At 37.5% G+C, this 22,754-nt stretch overlaps 1 protein-coding gene across 1 annotated transcript; it reads right to left on the reverse strand.

Moving 5' to 3' along the window:
* Positions 1-10,956: 10,956 nt before the first annotated feature.
* LOC133296546 (uncharacterized) lies at positions 10,957-12,477 on the reverse strand. The gene is made up of 3 exons (XM_061495551.1): positions 12,227-12,477; positions 11,736-12,085; positions 10,957-11,039 (listed from the first exon to the last, which is right to left on the reverse strand). The coding sequence occupies exons 1-3, from the start codon at positions 12,475-12,477 to the stop codon at positions 10,957-10,959; spliced, it is 684 nt and encodes a 227-aa protein (XP_061351535.1).
* Positions 12,478-22,754: the final 10,277 nt, after the last annotated feature.

Below are 22,754 nucleotides of genomic sequence, written 5' to 3' on the forward strand. Positions count from 1 at the left end.
AGTTGCCTTTTGCAGGCTCCTTGCCCTTACCCTTGGCCTTTTTAGGCCTACCAATCAGATGAGCTTGTGTCTTATCCTTCTTGATAGACACTTCAGCATTTGTTAACATACTTAACAACTTTGGCAAGCTCACAAGCATCCCATGCATGTTGTAATTCATAATGAATTCACTGAAAGAAGGAGGAAGTGATGATAGAACTAAGTCATTAATTAATTCAGCATCCATTATGAAGCCTAGACCCTCTAGCTTCTCATTGAGCGCTATCATCTTCAGGACATGGCGGTTAAAAGACATGCCTTCAGTCATCTTGCATAGGAACAATTCCCTAAAGGTCTCATACCTCTCATGCTTATCCTTCTTATCATACAACTCCTTGAGATGAAGGACAATGGAGGGGGCATCGATATGCTCGTGCTGTTTCTGCAGCTCGTGTGATATAGATGCCAACATGATGCAACAAGCCAACACATTATCATCCATGTGTTGCTTGTGGGCCTCGAATTCAAATTTCGCGAACCCATCTTCCCCTTCTTTAGGCGCAATAGGTAAAGCAGTGTCAAGGTCATAAGCAACTTTTTCGGCCCGCAGAACATTTCTGACGTTCCGATACCAGTCCATAAAATTAGGACCGATTAATTTGTTCGTATCGAGTATTAAGCGCAGTGACAGTGGATTAGTCATACTGAAAAATGTAAAGATAGATTAATTAATATATATTGTCGTGTAATAAGAGCAAATTATTAAAAACTTTACATAATATGCCCCTTCTACTATTTTATCTAAGTCAACGACCCTTAAACTTTGACTAAGGGTTGTTCTACTTTTAGATTTTACCTCAGTGGGATTTTAACAGTGCAATTAATTATTTTAACCCTCGTCTGAGACCGCAAGATTAAATTAAATAATGGGTTGATCTTTATCAACAGTATCTCATACCCTCTTTTAACATTAGGTTGACAACTCCTTGTCACTTAGTGGTGCATCTCATGCATGCCAACCTAGCACTATTACCCTAAGCACATGAGCACGGCTGAGCTTGCAACTTATGTTCTGAGTTAAGCACTAACCAGCACCCTAAGTGTCTAACAATTCTAATACTACTCTTACTCAACGAAACAGTGGGTCCTAACTGAGTTGTGGAGCACCACTATTTAGAGGAGGTTTGAGTAATATTGGTGGTGGGAGGTAATCATGCACTTAATAATTAATTCCTTTTAAGGGTTCCTTTTATTTAGGGTTTTTTAAGTCTCATCAAACGCGTATGCATTATTATCATGCTAGTCGTATCATATGTCAAACATCTATCGGATTACATTATCGTTATTAGACGTGCATAATAATACATACAAACGTGATTTGTCCAATTTCATGCATACTAGTCGTTTAAAAACATAAAAGCATACATCCGCGATACACTATCTTATGCATACTAGTCGTTTAAAAACATACAAGCATATAAAACAATTTTGTTTGAGACGGTCATGGTGCTCGTGCATTCGTCCATCTTGCTTCTTAAGCCACGACTCCTTGTCTTCTAAACGCCACTAGCCTAATTATCTAATTATAAAATAATTAAAAAAACTCCAAAACATCTTTGCAGGTACAAATGAATATACAAAATTTAAAATTCAAATTTACACCTTTAATTTAAAATTAAAAAAATTTGAAATTCAAATCCGAGCACCATGACCATCCCCTTCCCTTTTGCACCTGAAAGGTTAGACAACTTTGCAAGCACAAAATATCAAATATCATAAAATATGTTCATTCACACGTCTTAACATTTTAACAATTAAAATGTAATTACAAGAATCATGATTCAAATTTTCTTAATTTTTCTCTCAATGGCCGAATTATATAATAATTTTTTTTATGATTTAAATTTTGTTAACTCTTTCTTAAAGAACACAAAATTAAACCATGCATGCAGCCATAAACCCTTTAATGACCGAATCATATATGCATGTATATGATAAATTTTGTCACAAAAATTTCATGCTATGCTCATGATACAATTCATGGAGAAAAATAAGAAAACAATCAACGTACTCTAAGTACCCTTCATGGCCGAATCATTCCTTTCAAAAAAAGGTGTTTCCTTTTAAAACTTTCACAAAGAAAAAGAAAAAAAACCATGACTACATATAGATATATGAACATAGCAATCGTATTAACATGTTCATAAGAACAAAAACTTTAACAATTTAAAGCATTGTAATTCAAAATCCATATGCAAAAATTCAAGCTTTAACCTTTAAAGATCTTTTGACCGTGAAAAACAATTTTCATAAACAAGGTACCATCACCCGCCGATTGTAAAGCAACCGGGCTCTGATACCACTTGAAAGAAAAATTACCTTTAAGGTCGAAGCATGTGAGAGGGAAAAACAAAAATTTTCAAGCGGAATAACACATGCAATCAAGATTCATGCTTTAAGACAACATGATGTTACCTTTGTTTGTGATTCAAACACTAAGGAGATCAGTGTCAGGTTTGAAAGGTTCAAACCCTCTAACGTTGATCCACACCACCCCACGTCAAGATGCAAGAACTCTTCTTGAAAATCCACCAATTGATCACCACAAAAGCTTGCTAGGCGTCCAATGTGTGAAAGAGGAGGCTAGGTAAAGGTGTTTAGAATAGTGAAGTCTTCAGCATGAAAACTTCACAAAAGTGGGGCATGGATGCTCTTAGAAAAGGCTAGGTTAATTCCAAAAACACTTAAGGAAAAACCTAACAAAAGTGGCGCACCAAAAGGATGAGAGGAAGCAAGGATGCAATCCGATTTTCTTCTCAAAATTCTGATCGCAAATGGCGCACATAAAGGGAGAGAAAGGGTGGAGTTGTTGCAATTCAAAATTCCCAACAACCTACAATACAATCCTCATGAGACTAGATCTTTATCTAGTCAAAATTCTGACCTAATGGCCATCATATTGCTAGCCATCTATGCGCCCCATTCAGCCCCAAAAGGGGTCCAGATACGTTGAGCAGTTGCATTCGAATTTGAACCAACTCACTCACTGATTCTCTCAACCAACCAAATATGATTGGAGCTTATTTGGTTGACTAGATGACACTTATAATCACACCAAATCAGCGCCCCAAACAGCCCTTGGTGATCTCCAAAGATCTGCTCTTGATACAAGGGATTTGTTCCAACAAGATCTTAGCTTATCCTTTTGTTATGAAACAACTTTTCATAGCCAATTCAAATTCAAACATTCAAACATTTAAATTCAAAATTCAAATTCAAAATTTAAATTCTAAACTCAATTAAAATTTCAAAATTCAAATTCAAAATTCAAATCTCAAAATTCAAATTTCAAATTCAAAATTCAAATTTCAAAATTCAAATTCAAAATTCAAATTTCGAATTCAAAATTCAAAATTTAAATATTTGATAATTAATTTAACTAATTAAATTAATTAGTAATGTCTTGGACCATCCAAGCTCACTACATGATCCATGCGCCCTTTTCCCTTTTAGGAGGGCTTCCAAACTTCTTCTTGGGCTAACAACCATTATTAGGCCCAATACCTTTAATGCTAGCTCATCATGACAATAAGGTGTTAGTGTGTGACCCATTAGGTCCAACATAGCCACTGACATAAATGGGCTCAGGCCCAACAAGCTCACAACCCATTTAATGACAACACAGAGCACTAGCAATGTTTTGTTGCCCCAGAACTAGTTAGATTAATGACTTGATCATCCTATTACACATATTTGGTTGCCGTATGTATTTCCTTTCGTCTCGGTTACATTCCCTTTAAACCTTGGGTGAGGAAATGTATCAACCCTTGCGGTTTAGGGTAAGCTTTAATTCGAAATAGGGAATCTTCAATTTACTGACTCTAAAGGCAGATCATCTCATGATCTCTTTTACTATGCATAGATTCTCGATTCCTATAAATGTCATCCCGATTTCTCCGGTTTACAGAAAACCTAATCCTTTACAGAGATTTGACGAATTCCTTCAGCTTATCACCCTAGGCCTGTGCTCTTTCAGGACATGCCCAAAAGTATACCTATGAGTCTCCATGTTTCAGGCAGACGAGGTATACAATCAAAACATGCCTTCTAGAACACAGTCTAGGTGACAACTTATGGTCTAAGGAAAGAAATACCCAAATATTAAGAGACTGCTCTAATGATACTTTTGTAAGATTTCCTCATAGAGTCTCTTTGTGGGTCTGTTCAGTGCGAGCTATACCCTTATAAGTCCACCCATGACTTTAGCTAAGACATCTCTATATCTGTAGCTCATGAGGTCTTTACCTTGTATCCGAATACAAGTAGATAAGTCGTGCTAGTCTTACCCGAGATTACTTATCCCCATTCTCAGTGTCTCTAGACTAGGAACATAAAATTAGGAATAAACATTTGGTATCCTTAAATCCTCATGATCGTAATCTCATCACAAATACTCAAGAGATACTTATTTTATTCCAAGGGATTTATCCAGTTACTCATATAATCTATTAACAATAATATTGAGACAAATTATGAAATAGGATAAATAGTGCTTATTATTTATTTGCGACAATATAAAAAGGTCCACATATGTCCTAATCTAATCAAAAGATTGTCTCTAGGACATCCATATACTAACACTATATAAAAAACGTTGTGTCTGGCCTGACTTGCTAGCTTGTGTAGACTCAAAATTACAAGTTTGGCCTGACCTATATTTAAAAACTAAAAGCCTTGGCCTAGAGGCTTGTTAGCCTGTTTAAGCCTATTAAACATTCAACAATTAAAAGAATAACTAAAATAATATTATTTTATTATTCAAAATTATTAAAATAATAATTTTATTTATTTTATTTAAAATAAATAATATGATATAGGACGACATGTAGGCTTATAGGCCCGACATATACAAAAAATCCTATGGCTTATTTTCTAAATAGGTTTTTTTAAAAGTCTAGGCATGTTCTATTTTACTATTTGTAATAGGTCAAGTCTGACCTAATATAGGCTAGGTCGTAGGCCGGCCTAACCTATTTACACCCCTACTTTTATGGCTTAAACCTTCTCATTTTGTAATTTATCTGTTAATGGGCCTATATTATTTTATTTTGAATCCTTCAATAAATTTTCAATTTAAATTATTGTGAAAAAGGAATAAGTTTTCTAAAATAGGTCTTTGAATTTTAATTCCACGTGTTTATATATACGTCACTAGAACCTTTTATTTTAAAATTAAAAGACAACCTGATCAGACCAATATAATAAAGGCTGGCCAAAGTGTAAAGGGCCTAATCACACCGGTTGAGATAAGAAGACTTTGGGTTGGGCTGTCTGTTTTCTGGGAAGTAGATCGTTGTTGATGATGTGTGGAGTACGATTCTTTTCCGGCGCAATGATCCTGATTGGGGGGTACCTGCTATGACACTCCGACGCTCAAGTCAATATCAATGTAAGGTTTATGCGTATTCTTACTGAATTATATCGTTATACCTGGGCATGTACCCTGTGTTTATATAGTGAATCTGATGCTGCCTTAGGTAGGTGGTATAACTTCTGATTGGCTATTCCTGGGCTGCAGGTTCAGCTGGTGCTTTCATAGCCTTATCTCATTATGTCAGGCTATCTTGGTAGAGTGGTGGCAAGCTGGTGTTGTCTTCTGTTTATTTGTTCAGTGGCGCGGTGGACCTTTATTAGTTCCTGTGACTTCTTCCTTATCTCAGAAGTTATGTCGAAAGTCGGTTTAGGCGCGATGAGAACATCGCGCCCTCTGATGCGCGATAGGAGACATCGCGCCCCAATCTGGGCCTTGCGGGTTTGGGCCTTGCTCTTATGGATTTTGGGCTTTGATGGGCCTATCATATTTTATCCAGATCGGTTTCCCCCTAGCTCGCAGCTTTGGTATTTATAAAGCTGAGAGATAAATGTATTTTCCAGGCGCGGTAAGTCTTTGGCGCACTCACTTGATGTCGCCCATGTCATGCCGAAGGATCATCATTACTTAGCCGCTTAGTATGGTCAATTAGATTTTTAACTGTTAGAGGCATTAAATGCCACCGTAATTACATGGGTGTATTAGTGACTAATGTGGGACATTTTAGAATCTAATCCATTTACCTTTTGCCCAAGTGCCCTCCTTCTAATCTGCTTAACTCAGCACGTTTTAACCGTTTGGGTTTCCTTGTGGTGACTTTTCATATTTGTACTGAGCTTTTTAGTTGGAGGGAAATCACTTCTAAGCTTTTACCTTTGTTACGAAAGCTTTCTTCTGCTGTATTCTATTTGTGGTTTATCACTCTTGGTGCTTGACACGTCCTACTCCTCTTCTGTTCGTTTCGAAATATAAATTTCAGGTATGTTTCTGCTTACAATTCGTATCCTTCATTTTCTGTTGCATACCCGCTTTCTTTCTTGCATTTAAGCTAGGGTATGTCTGATAATCACAAGTTTGTCAATTTTATCAGAACGGCCGAACGGTCAGGCTCCAATAGTCCTCCACCAAGGTCCTTACCTAGGTCGAGGTCGTTGGGGACTGGGGAGTTGTGGCTAACTGGCAAAGGTGCTGCCCCCTGGAAGAAAGTTAATTTGAATGATTGTGGTTCTTCTTTTCGATGTTTTGAAGTTGGATCTTCATCTCGGAATCCTAATCGCGGTATAACCAGAACTTTGTCGCAATAAAGTTCATCTACTTTTCCAAAATCTTTCCCTAAAATGACGAATCCTATTTTCATATCCGGTGATTCCTCTTCAAATCTAGGTCTGGCTATAACCCTGTTAATGCTCTAGACTCTGACTTTTCTCCTTCAATTTCATCGCGCAGTACTTCGCCTTCTACCGCGCATGATCAGTCAAACCGAAAAAGTCCAAGTCCTCTACAATTAAATATTATTTACCCAGCTGGGTACCTGTATAAAAGATGAAATTTTGACAACTTTAAATCTGCATTTGCTAATTCCTCGTCTAATTTTTCTAGCTCTACTAATACATCCTCTTTTGACTCAGATCTCATCTCGCCTCAAATTAAAGCAATCATGGCCAAGCACAGTGCAGGTGATAAAAAGAAGAAGCAGAAGCTTGATCCTAAGGCCATTGGGTCGGGTAAGCGAGGTATCCGCGATGAAGAAGCTTTGGATTGGGTGTCTGAAATTGTGTTGGACACAGTCTCTATCTATGACTCTTCAGGGAATTTAGAGGAGTTGGAACCTGTAATCCATCTAACCCCGAACAAAATGCAGGACGGCAAGTGGGAATTGGCTGTAGTTCCTATGAATTAACGAGTATGCTCATCGCGCGGAGGCAGTTCCTCCAAGCATTTTCTTATGATGTATGCTTTTTTTTTCTAAACTTTGGAGTAAGACTCCATTTTTCCTCCTTTATTTGTAAGCTACTGGAACATCTCCATGTAGCCCCCTCCCAGTTAACCCCCAATGCCTGGGGTTTTATTAGAGGTACGAGATGGTTTGCAAGGCTTACGGCCTTTTTCGATCTCCCGAGTCCTTTCTTTGTTTATTCAATGTATATGGGACACATTCCAGTTGGGTATCGTTTCGGGGGAGGTCAAGACACAAATTTTTTGATTCATACCAAAGGAAAATTCACAAGTAGAGCCCTGAATATTTCAAGATTTACCCCGCGCGGGATTGTCATCCTTTGTACCTGAGAGAGGAAGATAATACCCCCAATCTTTCCTTTGTATTGGACGCGATGCCCTTCAGAGGAATTTAAATTGAACATAAGTTTTGAGGATTTAATTGACTTGGAGAAGCATACCGTGACAACTTTGTCTAAGATCGCACGGGAAGCGTCTGACACTGGTTATATGAGTACTTATACTATCTTGAATGAGTACATTGATGCTGACATTAGAGTTTTCCTGGGTAAATAGTTTATAAATTAATTGCTTCACTATGTCGTGAATTTTTATCTTTACTTATATGGATTTGTCTTCTAATGTAATATGTTTTGTGCATTCCAGATAGTGCGATGGCTACCACTTTATCTAAATTGGAGGCAATAGCGGCAATGAGAGCTGCTGAGGGTGCTACCTCCTCTGGCCCTACGATGCCATCAGCCACTGCCTTTCCTGCTGGTGCCGAATCGAGTCATGGTGCCGCGCGTTTGAAGTCACCGGGACCAACAGTGGTGACCCATGCCCCTTCTCCAAAAATAAAGAAGTGGTTCATTTGTCGCAAGGACAGAAGAGAAAGTCTGCAGAGACTGATGCAGGTTTTCTGGATTCAACTTATTTTGGGGACGGTTGGGGGGTTAGCACGGACTTGTTCGCGAAAGGCAGGGAAATTGGCCCGCTAATTGAAGACACTCCAATAGATAACTGGCTGAGAGATGTGGGGAAGCTGAGTGTTACCAACCAGCACATCATGTCTGTGGTGGGTAAGTTTCACTATATGTCATTTTTATGTATAAAATTTTTCCTTTAATTCATAACATAATATTTTCTGTGTTCCAGGGACAGTTTCGTATCTCAAGGAGCGCATTGTGGACTTGAAGGGCGAGAAGGCCATCTTGCGCGCTGAGTTTGAGGAATTTAAGAAAAAGGCCGAGGATGATCAAGCCAAGATGGAGCAAGAATTAAAGGAGTTGAAAGCAAGCTATAAAGAACTGAAGACGGAGAAGACTAATCTTTCGAAGCTCATCATAGATCTTGAGGTTGGCGTGGGTACTCTGGAGGAGGAGAAGACTCATTTGAAGAGTGAGGTACAGAAATATCAAAATTTATTTGAGAAAGAGGCCGAGGGGACCTATGTGAATATCCTTAATCAAGTGTGTCTCTTCAATCCAACTTTTAAGTTAGATAACGTCCATTATCTTTATTTCATCAAAGATGGAAAGCTGATGACTTTGAACGATAATAATGAAGAAGAGCTGGTGGATTTAGTTAGCGTGACGGACACGGAGACTCCTCCCCAGACAACTGTGCCAGCAAACCAAGATAAGGACCTTAGGGTGGCGAATGAAGATCCCCAGGACATGTCTATTCAAACAGTCTGAAATATTTTTATTACTGAAGAATTGGTCTGTAACTAGGTTGTCCCATGGTACAATTAACATAACTTTTGTATGTCTTTTCATTCCTGAACTTATCCTTTTATCTCATGAAATTTTTATCATAAGATATATTATGCCGTGATATGTCATGTCACTATTTCAGAATAAAGATAGGCCAGCACATAGGATGATTGTTAATCAATCCTTGGTTTATATCAAAGCATCTATCTTCAATTGTAAATAACTTCAATATCTGTATATGAGTATCAAATTGAAACAATGTACTTTCATTGTACCTTTTTGACATATGACGTTTTCCCATAGGCAAGAAAGGTTGCTCCATCATCAACCTTTTGAAGGTTATAACCTTTGAGGGTTGTTACCCTCTTCGTGCTTCTTCTCTTTCTTTTCTTGAAGGAAGTTTTAACCAGTTAAGGCTTTACCTTCCTTCATCTTCATGGAAGTTTTAACCAGTTAAGGCTTTACCTTCCTTAATCTTCATGGAAGTTTTAACCAGTTAGGGTTTTATCTTCCTTTTTTTTCATCGCGCTTGAAGGAAGTTTTAACCAGTTAAGGTTTTACCTTACTTTTTCTTGGAGGAAGTTTTAACTAGTTAAGGCTCTACCTTCCTTAATCTTCATAGAAGTTTTAACCAGTTAAGGTTTTACCTTCCTTAATATTCATGGAAGTTTTAACCAGTTAAGATTTTACCTTTCTTTTTCTTCATCGCACTTGAAGGAAGTTTTAACCAGTTAAGGCTTTACCTTCTTTTTTCTTGGAGGAAGTGTTGCGTAAAATCGACAAGTGCACCGATCGTACCAAGTAATAAAAAGTGAGTAGAGTATCGTCCCACGAGGATTGAGGCACCAAATTTAATTTAACTTTTCCTTTCTTATTGGATTAACAAAAAGAGGTTTGTGAAGTAATTGTGTTGTGACAATTGTGAACTATTCAACATTTCGTGAACAATTCAAAGAGAAGATTGAAAACTTAAAGTAAAAGGATGAGAGTTGAGAAAAGATTGTAAAGAAAACTATTGCAGTAAAGGACTCCAACACCTTTCCGATCCCCACCTTGTAATATTGATTAATATTTATATTTAATTACCCAATTGATCAAACAATTCACCATCTATAATTAATGAGTTAAGCCCTAACCCCTTAGTGATCTTAACCTTATTAATCCTATTAGAATCCTAATCCCTTAGAAATTCCCTTTCAAGTTAATCTTTTAGCCCAGTGAATTTTCCACGTTTGTAGTTCATATAGCCTATCCCTAGTGCATACATGAACAGTTATCTTACCCTTTGTTAGGAATTAGAATCCCAATATTCCTATTGTAAACCCTAACCCTCGCAATCCTAATAGAGTCGTGAATTCTAAAATAATTATGGGATGAAGAACAGAGTAAAATAAATTCAATTGAAATAATTAACTATAAACTTAACCAAAATACAAGGGGTTCACATCAAGGGTTGTGACCGTTACCACAATAATAAAAACTACCCAGACATATTCATGTCTGACATTAACAAATATTCAAAAGAATTCATAAAACTAAAAATAACCGGAAAGAAGAAGAAGAATTCATTAACAAATAACTCGCTCTGATTCCAGTTGCTCGCAATTTCTCTCCTGCTAAAAGTGTCTTCTTTTTGGTTTCTGACTTCTTTTTATAAGCAGTAATCCAATCAGGTCAGAATCATATCGAAGATTTAATTTTTCTTTCCGTTTTTATCCAAATTTGAAATCAGGTTTCGAATCACGACGTCCCGCGCGATCAGCGCGGGCGATAAGTGGGGAGGTATTCTTGGCGCGAACCGCGTGGACACCACGCTTTTAGCGTCAAATGGCAGTGGCTTCTTCACTTGGTGGCGCGACTTGGCATGAAGTTGGCGCTAATGGCGTGAAGTTGAAGACAATTTTCCTTCAGGTATTAGAATCCACGCTATTGGCGTGGAGAAATAATAGGTTTTCACGCTAATAGCGTGAAATTCACACTATTAGCGTGAGAATGCCATGGATGAATCATATTAGCATAGTCTTCGTGCTTTTCTCCTGTAAAAACATTAAAACCAAAGTGAAAGTGTGCCTGAAGATAGATTATCAATAATTCACTAAAATCATGCCTTTTATCACTGAATTACTATCAAATCTTTATTCTTTTTACTCTGAATTATCTATATACCAAAGGCACATCAGGAAGTTTTAACCAGCTAAGGCTTTACCGTCCTTTTTCTTCATCGCGCTTGAAGGAAGTTTTAACCAGTTAAGGCTTTACCTTTCTTTTTCTTCATGGAAGTTTTAACCAGTTAAGGTTTTACCTTCCATTTTCTTGGAGGAAGTTTTAACCAGTTAAGGCTTTACCTTCCTTTTTCTTCATCGCACTTGAAGGAAATTTTAACCAGTTAAGTTTTTACCTTCTTTTTTCTTGGAGGAATTTTTAACCAGTTAAGGCTTTACCTTCCTTAATCTTCGTTGAAGTTTTAACCAGTTAAGGTTTTACCTTCCTTTTTCTTCATCACGCTTAAAGGAAGTTTTAACCTTTACACGTTATTTGTTATGCGCGATGAATGGTATGATCATATATAAACCTGCAAGCTTTATGTGCATAGAATGATGAACAAAAATACATATATTGAATTGAAGAAATGACTTAACTATAAAATATTTTGAGTTTATCTGTGTTCCTTGTACGTGGAATTGTGAGTTCAGATAACGTCTCAATATCGTATATGCCCTTCTTGGTCTTACCTTGGACGCGATATGGCCCTTCCCAATTCGTGGCCAATTTACCTTGGCGTCCATTTTTATTGCCAATATCTGCTCTGCGCAAGACTAATTCTCCGACATTGAAACTTCGTTTAATGACCTTCGAATTATAGCACGTTGTTATTCTCTGTTTCAACACGGCTTCTTTGATATGAGCAATCTCGCGCATTTCATTGATTGTATCTAAGTTATGTAATAATGCTTGAGAATTGCTCTCCTCTGTTGCATACATCTTTCTCCAAGATGGCTCTCCAATTTCAACTGGAATCATTGCTTCACTCCCACAAACTATGCAAAATGGTGTTTCACCAGTGGTTGAGTGTGGAGTAGTTCTGTAACCCCAAAATACATAATCCAAATGCTCCTGCCATTATCCTTTTCCTGCTTCCAATCTTCTTTCCAACCCTCGTTTTAAAACTATATTCGCGGCTTCAGCTAAGCCATTGGTTTGTGGATGTTCAACGGATGTATACCTGTGTTTGATGTGTAGATCTTGAAGCACTTGATTGAACATTTTATCCAAAAACTGTGTTCCATTGTCATTAATAATGGAATGAAGGACACCAAATCTGCATATGATCTTGCGATAAAAGAATCGGCGGATGTTGCTAGTTGATATTATGGCTAAAGCTTCAGCCTCAATCCATTTGGTGAAGTAGTCAATCGTGACTATTAACCATTTTACTCCCCCTACCGCAATTGAAAATGGTCCGAATAAATCCATACCCCATTGGTAAAACGACTATGGGGATATGAGTGAAGATAATTCCACAGGAGGAGCATCGTGTAAGTTCGCATGCTCTTGGCATTTGACACAATGTCGCACGTGCTTTTTAGAGTCTTCTTCCATATTGGGCCAAAAATACCCTGCGCAAAGTAACTTTCTGGATACCACCAATTCCTTCGTGAACCTCAGTGATGACATATTGGGCTTGTTGTGGGTCTAAACATTTCAAAATTGAGGAAGAAAATCCTTTTTTATACAACTGGTTATTGATGATGGTATAAAATGAAGCCTTGCACGCTAACTTCCTTGTTGAACGCGGTTCTGAGGGCGCTATTCCTTTAGTCAAATAGTTCCAAAATGGAGTCAACCAAGTTTCTCTATCATTTGGTTGTATCTCGTCATCATCTATCATGTGTTCTGCATCGTGAGAGGGACGAGCTTTGCGCTTGGCGACAGCCATCACAATGCTTGGGTTGGGAACACTTTGTTGAATGACAGGTCTATTATTCCTAGGGCCTTTAGTACTAGCGAGCTTAGATAAGATATCTGCCTTGGCGTTCTTCTCTCTTGGGATGTGCTTAATTTTAAAACTCTCAAAATCACCTAACAACAAACGTACCTTATCCAAATACTTTGCCATTAGAGCCTCATTTGCTTGGTAGTTTCCTTGTACTTGTGCAACCACCAATTGTGAATCATTTTTCAAGATTATTCTTGTTGCTCCCAAGTCCTTTTCCATTGCTAGTCTAGCCAGAACTGCCTTATATTCGTCTTGATTATTCGAGGCTTTGAATCCAAAATGGATAGCATGTTCTACTATGACGCCTTGAGGACTTTTAATGATAATTCCTGCCCCACTTCCTTTGAGATTGGAAGATCCATCAACGAAGATTGTCCAATCATCTTCTGGCTGAATTTGTTGGGAGTGCGTCATTTCTACAAGAAAATCAGCTAATACCTAGGCCTTAATGACTTGGCGTGGTTCATAAACGATGTCGTATTCTAATAATTCTATTGACCAGGTAATCATTCGTCCCGCGAGATCAGGTTGACGCAAGATTAGTTTTTACTTTGATGGTGTGCCTTTGAAAGTAATGTCGCAACCGTTATAACAAGTGCAAAGGCCACCTTTTCAATCTGTTGATAACGCATCTCAGGACTTTGGAGGGCTTTGCTGAAAAAATAAATTGGTTGTTGACCCCTGGCATCTTTGCATAATAGCACCGCGCTAATCGCCTCGCCACTTACCGAAAAGTATAAGACCAAGGTTTCGTCAGGTTGTGGTCTTACCAAGACTGAGGGATTAGCCAAATGCTCTTTAATAGCCATAAATCCTGCTTCACATTCTGGAGTCCAACTGAAATCTGTTTGTTTGCGCAACAGTTTGAATATGGGTAATGACTTTTGTGCTGATGCGGACAGGAATCGAGTTAAAGCTGTTATCCTTCCAGTGAACTGTTGTAATTCTTTAATATTTCGAGGGCTAGCCATGTCGAGGACTACTTTGCATTTTTCAGGGTTTGCCTCTATGCCTCAATGTGATAACATGAATCCCAAGAATTTTCTAGGGGGAACTCCAAATGCGCATTTGGCTGGATTAAATCGTAATTTATGTTTACGCAACTGTTGAAACACCTGCTCTAAGTCCTGAGGGTGTTGTGGAGTCGTCATGGTTTTGACAATCATGTCATCTGTATTTACTTCCAGCATTTGGCCAATCTGCTGCCTAAAGACCTTGTTCATCACCCATTGGTATGTCGCGCCAGCGTTTTTAAGACCGAATTGCTTTAGGATCAAGAGTAAGGTGATGGCCTATTAAGGCAGGATCTACTCCTTAAATATCAGCTGTTGTCCAAGCAAAAAGGTCTTTATTTTTTAAAAATACCGCCACCAATTGCTTTTTCTCACTTTCTGGTAGGTTACGTCCAAATTTGGTAACGTTTTCAGGTAACGGACCAAGTTGGAGTTCTTCTAACTCACCATCAGGCTGGGGTCACGCATTGCGCAAATCTTCGTGCATGTCTAAGTCAGTCATATTGATTGATGCCTTGCCTTTCTCAACGTGATGAGTTGCTGACTTTACTCGTAAGCTGGTGTTTTTCAAATCAAAAGCGACAAAGGTGGGATGTCTCAAGATGTCGTTATATGCAGATGCATATTTGATAACATAAAAGCGTACTTTAACAGTACGAGCTAGAGGCATAACCCCAAAGGTTACCCACATTTCGATGGTACCTTTGGGTTGTACAGATTCACTGGAAAATCGATCAAATTTGTACAGCCTGGAATTAAATGTTCTTCTAGGATATTCATCGCGCGGAACGCATCCCAGAAGATTATCAGCAGAACTGTCGTTATCAATCATAATTCGTTTTACCTGGAGATTGGCCTTGCAAGCGGAAATCATCAGCGAGTCATCATGGTCTGAGATGATGTCGCCATAATCATCATCGTCAAAGCTGATTGATTGACGATAAACGCGGGATGTAGATGGTTGTGCATGATCGCGAACTGTCATGACTGATTTTAAATGTCTCTTACATTGTGAGCTAGTAGCCCCTCCTCTGGCTATTCTGCCAGCGATGGTGGCTAAAACTCCGGCAGCATTATTGGGCAATTGGTGTTGTTGTGCTGCCTGCTGTCTATCCCGCATTGGGATTCCTTAACATTTATCAGTGGGGTCATCGTGCGTGTTCCTATTATTGTTAGTTCTGGCAGGGTTATAGTCCTTCCTGGGATATGCCCTTTATCAGTCAGGATTCTGATCGTGATCCGGACTTCTATCGCGCCTTCTTTGTGCCTTAAACTCTCTGCGGGTAGAAATAAATTCTTGGAGTTTGCCTGCTCTGATAAGTATTTCGATGGTGTTTTTCAAATCAAAACACTCGTCAGTGGTATGACCGGTATCATTATGAAACTTGCAGAATTTGATTTCGTCACATTGTCCTCCTTTTTTCAATGGGGGGCTTAGCAACGCGAACATAACCGGTTTGGAAGACTTCCTTTAGGATTCGTCTGCGGGATGTGTTCAAAGGAGTATAATTATCAAACTTTTTCCACTTTTTTTTCTCGCGGAATTGTCTTTGAAAATTCTTTTAGACATCTTTTTCAAAATTGTCTGATTCTGTTTTGATGCTAGAAGTATCCCGCGATCGTTTATAATCTTCCAGATTAATGAATTTTCAAATCGCGCTTAGTTCCGTTATGGTTCATGGGCGTTGTTTGGCCAACGACATAGAGAATGGCCTTTCAAGCAATCCCTATATGATGAGATGTAGGGAAACTTGTGGATCTAGATCTCTTACTAAGAGCACTTCCTCAAAAAACCAATTGAGGTAATCGCGCAGAGTTTCGTGTGGTCCATGTCGTACTGTTTTTAAGGTGTGTGTGGATTTAAACTGCGCCTTGCTCGTTGCGAACCGTATAAGAAATTGGTTGGTTAGATCCTCCCAACTTTGAATTTATTTAGTTGTTAAAGCGGAGTACCATCTAAGCACTACTTCATTCAAGGTTGTTGGGAATAGCCTGCAAGCTATTGGATCAGCAACATCTTGTGCCATCATATTTGTCTGGAATTGTTCCAGATGTTCTTGAGGGTCTCCCTTTCCATTACACTTCTCGGCTGTAATTTTTATGTCCCTGGGGATGGGGACGCTTGTAACAGTCAGTTGTACACCAGTATTGTTAACATTGATTATGATATTAAGCGCAGTTACAATCATAGCAATTCATTTATAAAAATGCGAGTAAACTTTTTTCTTTTTATTACGCGAGCATTTAAAATAATAATAAAGCGTAAGAAATAAAAGTTGTGACTGTAACTGAAAACTAATTGCAAAATAATAATATAAAATGCCTAGATATCATATAATACTTCTCTCAAGACACAAAGGGGTTCCCTTAAATCCACTTAGCCTAAATTTCACTTTTATGGTTTTTACCTATTCGAACATGGTTCGGTATTTTGGATATTGCGAAAAATTTGAATGTCGTGCGCCTCTCATCTTTTAGTATGTTAATCTACACTTAATTATCTTTCTAATGAGCTATCACATGCTCTAAAAAGTTCTCATTTGCTCCGGATATCTCTGTTTGAAGTTGGACAAACAAATCTGCCAGCCAACCTCAAACTGGGCTCCAAGAAGCCCTCACTCTTTGAATGATTCCGGATAAACCACTATACCAATAGCTCTCAAATTTTTATACAAAAAACTAGACAGTGACAGCCCCCAAGTGCAGGGGATTTTGGGCAGTCTGTGTTCCACGACTTCTACAGGGCATCATGCTACTCCTATGGTTCTCAAATTTTGACACAAGGTAGTTGACATCTCAAGATTTACAATGGTGTATGGAACGTCCCTATTGGACTTTTGTGGAGAGAGATATGCTCTCCCAAAGTTCACTCCAAATCTGCCCATTTATAGAAATTTTGCCAGAGTCTCATTTGTTTTTCCAATATATCCCAATTTTGAAAGTGTGTTGTCTATCCTCAATTTGTACCTATAAACATGGGTGGCACTCAAGGACCAACAATGTCTTGGTGCTCTTACAACCCTTCACAATTTATATCAAAAGCTTACTTACAACTCATTGATTACATTATCAAATCTTAAACAATTTCAATCACATTAATTCCATTGCATGCATTCTTTTGGCATAAAACATAAATCATATCCTAGAATAGGCCTATTGCCTTTTCATCATATACATGCTTCAATATTAAACAAAGTCTCAATATTACAACTTCTCCAATTAAACATAATACGATTTACAACTTTAATTACAATATAATAATTCCTTAAATGAACATGATAAATCATAACTAAACTTAGCCAAAAAGTGACATGAACAAAGATGACAATATGAATATTCCTAGCTCAATGCAGTGTTCATGTCCTAAGTCTAGCCTAGGTCAAATGGCCACAAAATGCAAAATGGGCACTAGACAATCATGCTCATCCCACGAGCCTCTTGCCCGCCGCTCCCGTACAACTGCCACAACCTGAAATAAAATCCCCAAAATGGGGTGAGATATACGAATATATCTCAGTAACCCAGAGGTTCTGGAGATTACTCCGCCCAATTGCTCACTTCGATGCATATCAATAATATAACACAACATTCAAAACGGGATAAAGCAAGGGATTTAGTGAAGTAGGTAAGCATAGGCAACAAAATACGATGAAGCTGGAATGGTCGATGCCAATACCATGCAACATCCAGCCTATTGGCCTCGGCATACAGCCTAAGGGTTCTCATCCAAGAAAGTGCTCCCAGAATTTTGCTTTCTAGTGTTACGTGTTTGGTTAATTATTGTTTTACCCTTCCTTTGTATTTTAACCCTAATTTCAGGATTTTCGCTAATCCTATCCTTTAATCCATATTTAATATATAACTATATATTTTAGAAATAATAGGTGTTATAACGCTCATGATACATGGGGTAAAGGGATGAAAGACTCGTGAGACTGTCCTAGAATTTCCCTGAGAATTTTCATGGGTTTCTTTTTCTTCTTCTCCTTTCTTTTTCTGACCAGAGGGTCCAGGATCTTGTTTTGAATATTCATCTCCTGACTCACTTTCGCCAGAATTTTCAAACTCTTTTCCAGCTTCTTTCTCAGGTTATTTTTGTTTTTCTTTTCCTTTTTCCTAGTTTTTCTCCCTAGCCTTTTGTGATTTTTTCAATCAAGCTAAGTCTCGATTCTGCTGGGCGATTTTTTTGCTTTGTTGAGTAATAAGTTTCAACAGGTGTTGGGTTGTGGGTGGATTATCGTGGTGCACGAAGATTGGTGCAACCGATGAAGCTGATTTTTCACGGGAGGCTGGTGTTTATTTCTACTTCCCTTTGGAACCGTTCTGGGATTTGCTTCTGGTATCAACCATGTTTTTAGATTATGAATGAATGGGTTCTAATTGATAAATCCCCACAGGTGGCGCTAATGATTAGACCAATACAATAAGGGTTGGCCAAAGTGTAAAGGGCCTAATCCCACACGGTTGAGATGAGAAGACTTTGGGTTGGGCTGTCTGTTTCCTGGGCAGTAGATAGTTGTTGATGATGTGTGGAGTATGATTCTTCTCCGACTGGGGGGTACCTGCAATGACACTCTGACGCTCAAGTCAGTATCAATGTGAGGTTTATGTGTATTCTTACTGAATTAGATCGTTATACCTGGGCATGTACCCTGTGTTTATATAGTGAATTTGATGCCGCCATAGGTAGACGGTATGACTTTTTAATTGGCTGTTCCCGGGCTACAGGTTTAGCTGGTGCTTCCATAGCCTTATCTTATTATGTCAGGCTATCTTGGTAGAGTGGTGGCAAGGTGGTGTTGTCTTCTGTTTATTTATTCAGTGGTGCGGTGAATCTTTATTAGTTCCTGTGATTGTTTCCTTATCTCTGAAGTTATGTCGAAAGTTGATTCAGACACAATGGAAAAATTGCGCCCTCTGATGCGCGATAGGAGACATCACGCCATAATCTGGGCCTTGTGGGTTTGGACCTTGCTCTTATGGATTTTGGTCTTTGATGGGCCTATCATATTTTATCCAGATCACAACCAATTCTTAATGTCAATAATAACATATTATTCATTAATCCCCACTAATAAAAGTATATCATCCACTAATAGTAATAGTCTTAAAAAAAATTTCCTATAAATCTTTGGAGTCCTTTTTTTTTCAATAAACTACAACAAGTATTTTCCACAGAGGCAATTCTGCTCGAGTCAATAATATTTATATCATGGTAGGACTAACTCTATGCAACAATAATTTTCATATTGACTATTGTAAAAATATATATATAAATTTTCAAGTTTTAAAGGACCTTTTTAAAAATAGCCTTGCTTCTGAGGTGGAAATGAGATTTGAAATAGCGTGAAAATGTTGGAATTGAGACTTCAAAAATTAAAATTTCTCTAGTTGTAATTTAATGTGTCTGATTTTCTTGATAATACGGCAAACATACGTTGGTTTATTTTCATTATTTTTTTATAAATTATTTTCATTATTTGTTAAATAGACAAATGTTCAGAAATGACGTTCACATCTCAATACATGTGGATTGGTGTGTAAAGATTCGTTAAGAAATCACACTCCTGCCTTTTCATAATGAGAACAAATTTCATCTCAGAGGAACTATCATTTCACTCTCACTGCATATATGTAGTAATGCCCCTCCTCACTCATAATAGATAGGTGAAATAGACAAAATCGTGAGACTCTTACTCTCTCCCATATCATTAAGGAATATTTTTTACCTACATAAATCCCTCTTCTGTAGTTGAAGTTGCATTTTGCATTGTTACTTTATTGAGGTGTTAGTATGTTAAATTTTAGAGTTTTCGGGCCATTACACATTCACTTCTCCCAGCCATACTCTAGATAGCAGTCATGTGACTCTTTGGTACATATCATTGTCTCATTGAGCATATACACAACAAAATACTACATCTCTTGAGGGATATAAATATAGCTCTAACTCCACAATAGCACAACAAGGATGTTGAGAGTGTGAAAAATAACGCATTTATTTATTTATTTATTATATAGTATGAATTGATTAAAAAAATCACAATGATTAAGCTACCACACAATTGAAAAGAAAATGAACTACAAAACCAAGATCCGTTGTTTCAAAATTGGGGAATACATTTTTCATGATGGTGTTTCATGCACATTCAAAAAAGTGAGTCAACCCCAGTAAAATAAAGAGGAAGAAAAATAAAAAGTAGATCACATCTATTTTTATGTATATATGAGATAATTTGGTATCATTCAACGGATAAAATATAAATGATTAAATATGTAAAAACCAATTAGATCATTTAAAGATGTAATTCAAAATAAAAAAATGATTCTTTTAAGTAAATATATATTCGTTTATAATCATAAAATATTATATTATCTTCATATATATTTTTATAATTTTAAAATAAAAAACAACAATTTTTTTTTTTGGTGAGCCAAACAACAAAATTTTATCATGATGATTTCTTTCATAATATTTAAAAATAAAAAAAATAATGTTTACATATACACACACATATATATATATATATTATTTATAATATTTCTCTGTAACAATTATTTTATCATCGTTATGTTAAAATTAAATTAACATCTTTCATTTAATATTATTTTATAGGAAAAAGTGTTTGTCATTTTAAATTACATAAAGTTATGTCATTTTAAGAGAGAGATAGACACAAACTAATTTTTTTATTTAAAATTTAAATTAAAAAAATCACTCACTTTCTCCCTCATGATTTTCATTCCTTGTGTCTATCTCTCTCCTAATATGACATAACTTATGTCATTTAAAATGACAAACATCAAACCCTATTTTATAAGTGTTCAGGATGAACATCAGTATGGATATGGTATGGTTCAAATATGTCTTTCTTAGGCTATTATTCTTGGTATATATAGCCCTTACATAGGTAGTTATTCTAAACGTGGGTAGTTATTAATACCGTCATGTAATCGTGGTAGGACCCTGTAACACCCCGTGCATACCCGGTTTGTTAACATGTCATCGTATTAAGCCACGCTTAATTAAAAAGGCGGAATATCTTTTTCTGTTCAATTATGACGTCATTAATCTTAGCCAAGTTGATTACTTAATCAATTTCATAAAAAATATCGCCTGTATGTAATTGCAAAGGATAACTAACTGAAATACCTCATAAAATAATAGTGAGTATCTAAAGTCACAGATCTACAACACATAATCCGGACATAATCCTGATATATTATTACAACTCTAATCCAAACTAAAACATAGACAAGTCAATGTGGCATAGACAAACCCCATGCTCACCAAATAGACAACATAACAACAAAGTCTCAACAATGTAATCCATAACTGAAGCTAAAAGCACAAAGCAGTAAGCAGGATCCAGCATCCAAGCATAATAGCAAAAATAGGTATTAACTAAGCTCTGGCCTCCTGCCACTAGAGGTATCGACCCCCTGGTTACCTGAACCTGAAATAAGCGCCCCCAAACGTGGGGTGAGATCTCTAAACAAGAAATCTCAGTAAGACAAGGGGTCCTCAAGGATCTTCCACCCCAAGCTCACTTACATATGCAATATAAGTTCAAGAGCATTTAACAGTATAAGTTCCAAAACTATGCAGTGCAACAGATATTCATGCCATGTGTGTCAAAACTATTCTACTGGCTAGAGAAATGCAGGACGTACGTCTACAACCCCACAATAAGTACAAGGAACACCGCTTGCACCTCACCCACAGCCTCACCCACTTATATGTGCCATATACTCAAGCTTACCGTATAGGTGGAACACCACATGCATATCAAAAAGGCACTCACATATAACAGCTCAATAGCATTTCACAATATATCATGAAAACAACATCATACATATAACCATACCCCCCATGGGACATGGTGGAACCAACAATGGCTAAACCGAGGACACGAAAGCTTACCTTGCAAGCTAGCTATTCAAGCCAAGAGTCCACACAATCTCAAAGTCCACAAACAGCAAGATCATAATCTGTTTAGACCAATTATAACATCAATATTCATACTCTATAAGCATAGTCAAAAAGACGACACATTTCTCTTACGTTTTACGTCTTTAGGCTCCTCACAAAGCCACAAGCCCTTAATCAATTAGATTCTGACTTAGTTAATTATTACAGAGGTTCAACATAACCCATCATGGGTCCACAAACCCATAAATATCATTCTGTATGAACAGTGCAGCCACTGTTCTTCGAAAACCCAGAATATCCGGATATCTGTCGAGGGAATATCCGGATATCAATATCCGGATATCTCACTGGAAATATCCGGATATCAATATCTGGATATTCAGAACCCCATATCCGGATATCAATATCCGGATATCAATATCCGGATATTTCGCGGCAGAAACTCAGAATCTGCATTTCGCGAAATACCACTTACAAGGTTGGGTTTTTAACCCAAACCAACGTTAAAGCATGCATTTTTGTCCTCTTTTAAGTTCATATACAGATTACATACTTGTTTAACTCATTAACATGCCAAGGATTCATCTTTTAAGCAAGGAAACTCAATATCAAGGTTGGAGACAATCACCCAATGCTTCAAACCGAAAAGTAAAGCTTTTGGAGCTCCCACAACAGCTCCTCTAGATTCTGGTTTCCAAGTGCATGAAAATGGCACCTCAAGGAGAGTCCTTTCTCTTCAAAGGTCACAACTCGAGACACAAAACACCAAGATAATGGCTTCCACCAACCACTCTATGAACTTAGCCCC

The sequence above is a fragment of the Gastrolobium bilobum genome, unplaced genomic scaffold, assembly GCF_033153095.1.
Source record: "Gastrolobium bilobum isolate Gb01-03AN ecotype WA unplaced genomic scaffold, APGP_CSIRO_Gbil_v1 utg17070, whole genome shotgun sequence".
NCBI lineage: Eukaryota > Viridiplantae > Streptophyta > Magnoliopsida > Fabales > Fabaceae > Gastrolobium > Gastrolobium bilobum.

What these genes read in the sequence shown, in the direction of transcription:
- LOC133296546 (XM_061495551.1), bottom strand. Translation starts at nt 12,477, where the DNA reads ATGGATTTATTCGGACCATTTTCAATTGCGGTAGGGGGAGTAAAATGG. An exon ending in GATCTACACATCAAACACAG is followed by an intron (nt 12,086 to 12,226) that starts GTATACATCCGT and finishes TTGGGGTTACAG; the next exon opens with AACTACTCCACACTCAACCA. An exon ending in AGGGCCATATCGCGTCCAAG is followed by an intron (nt 11,040 to 11,735) that starts GTAAGACCAAGA and finishes ATGTTTTTACAG; the next exon opens with GAGAAAAGCACGAAGACTAT.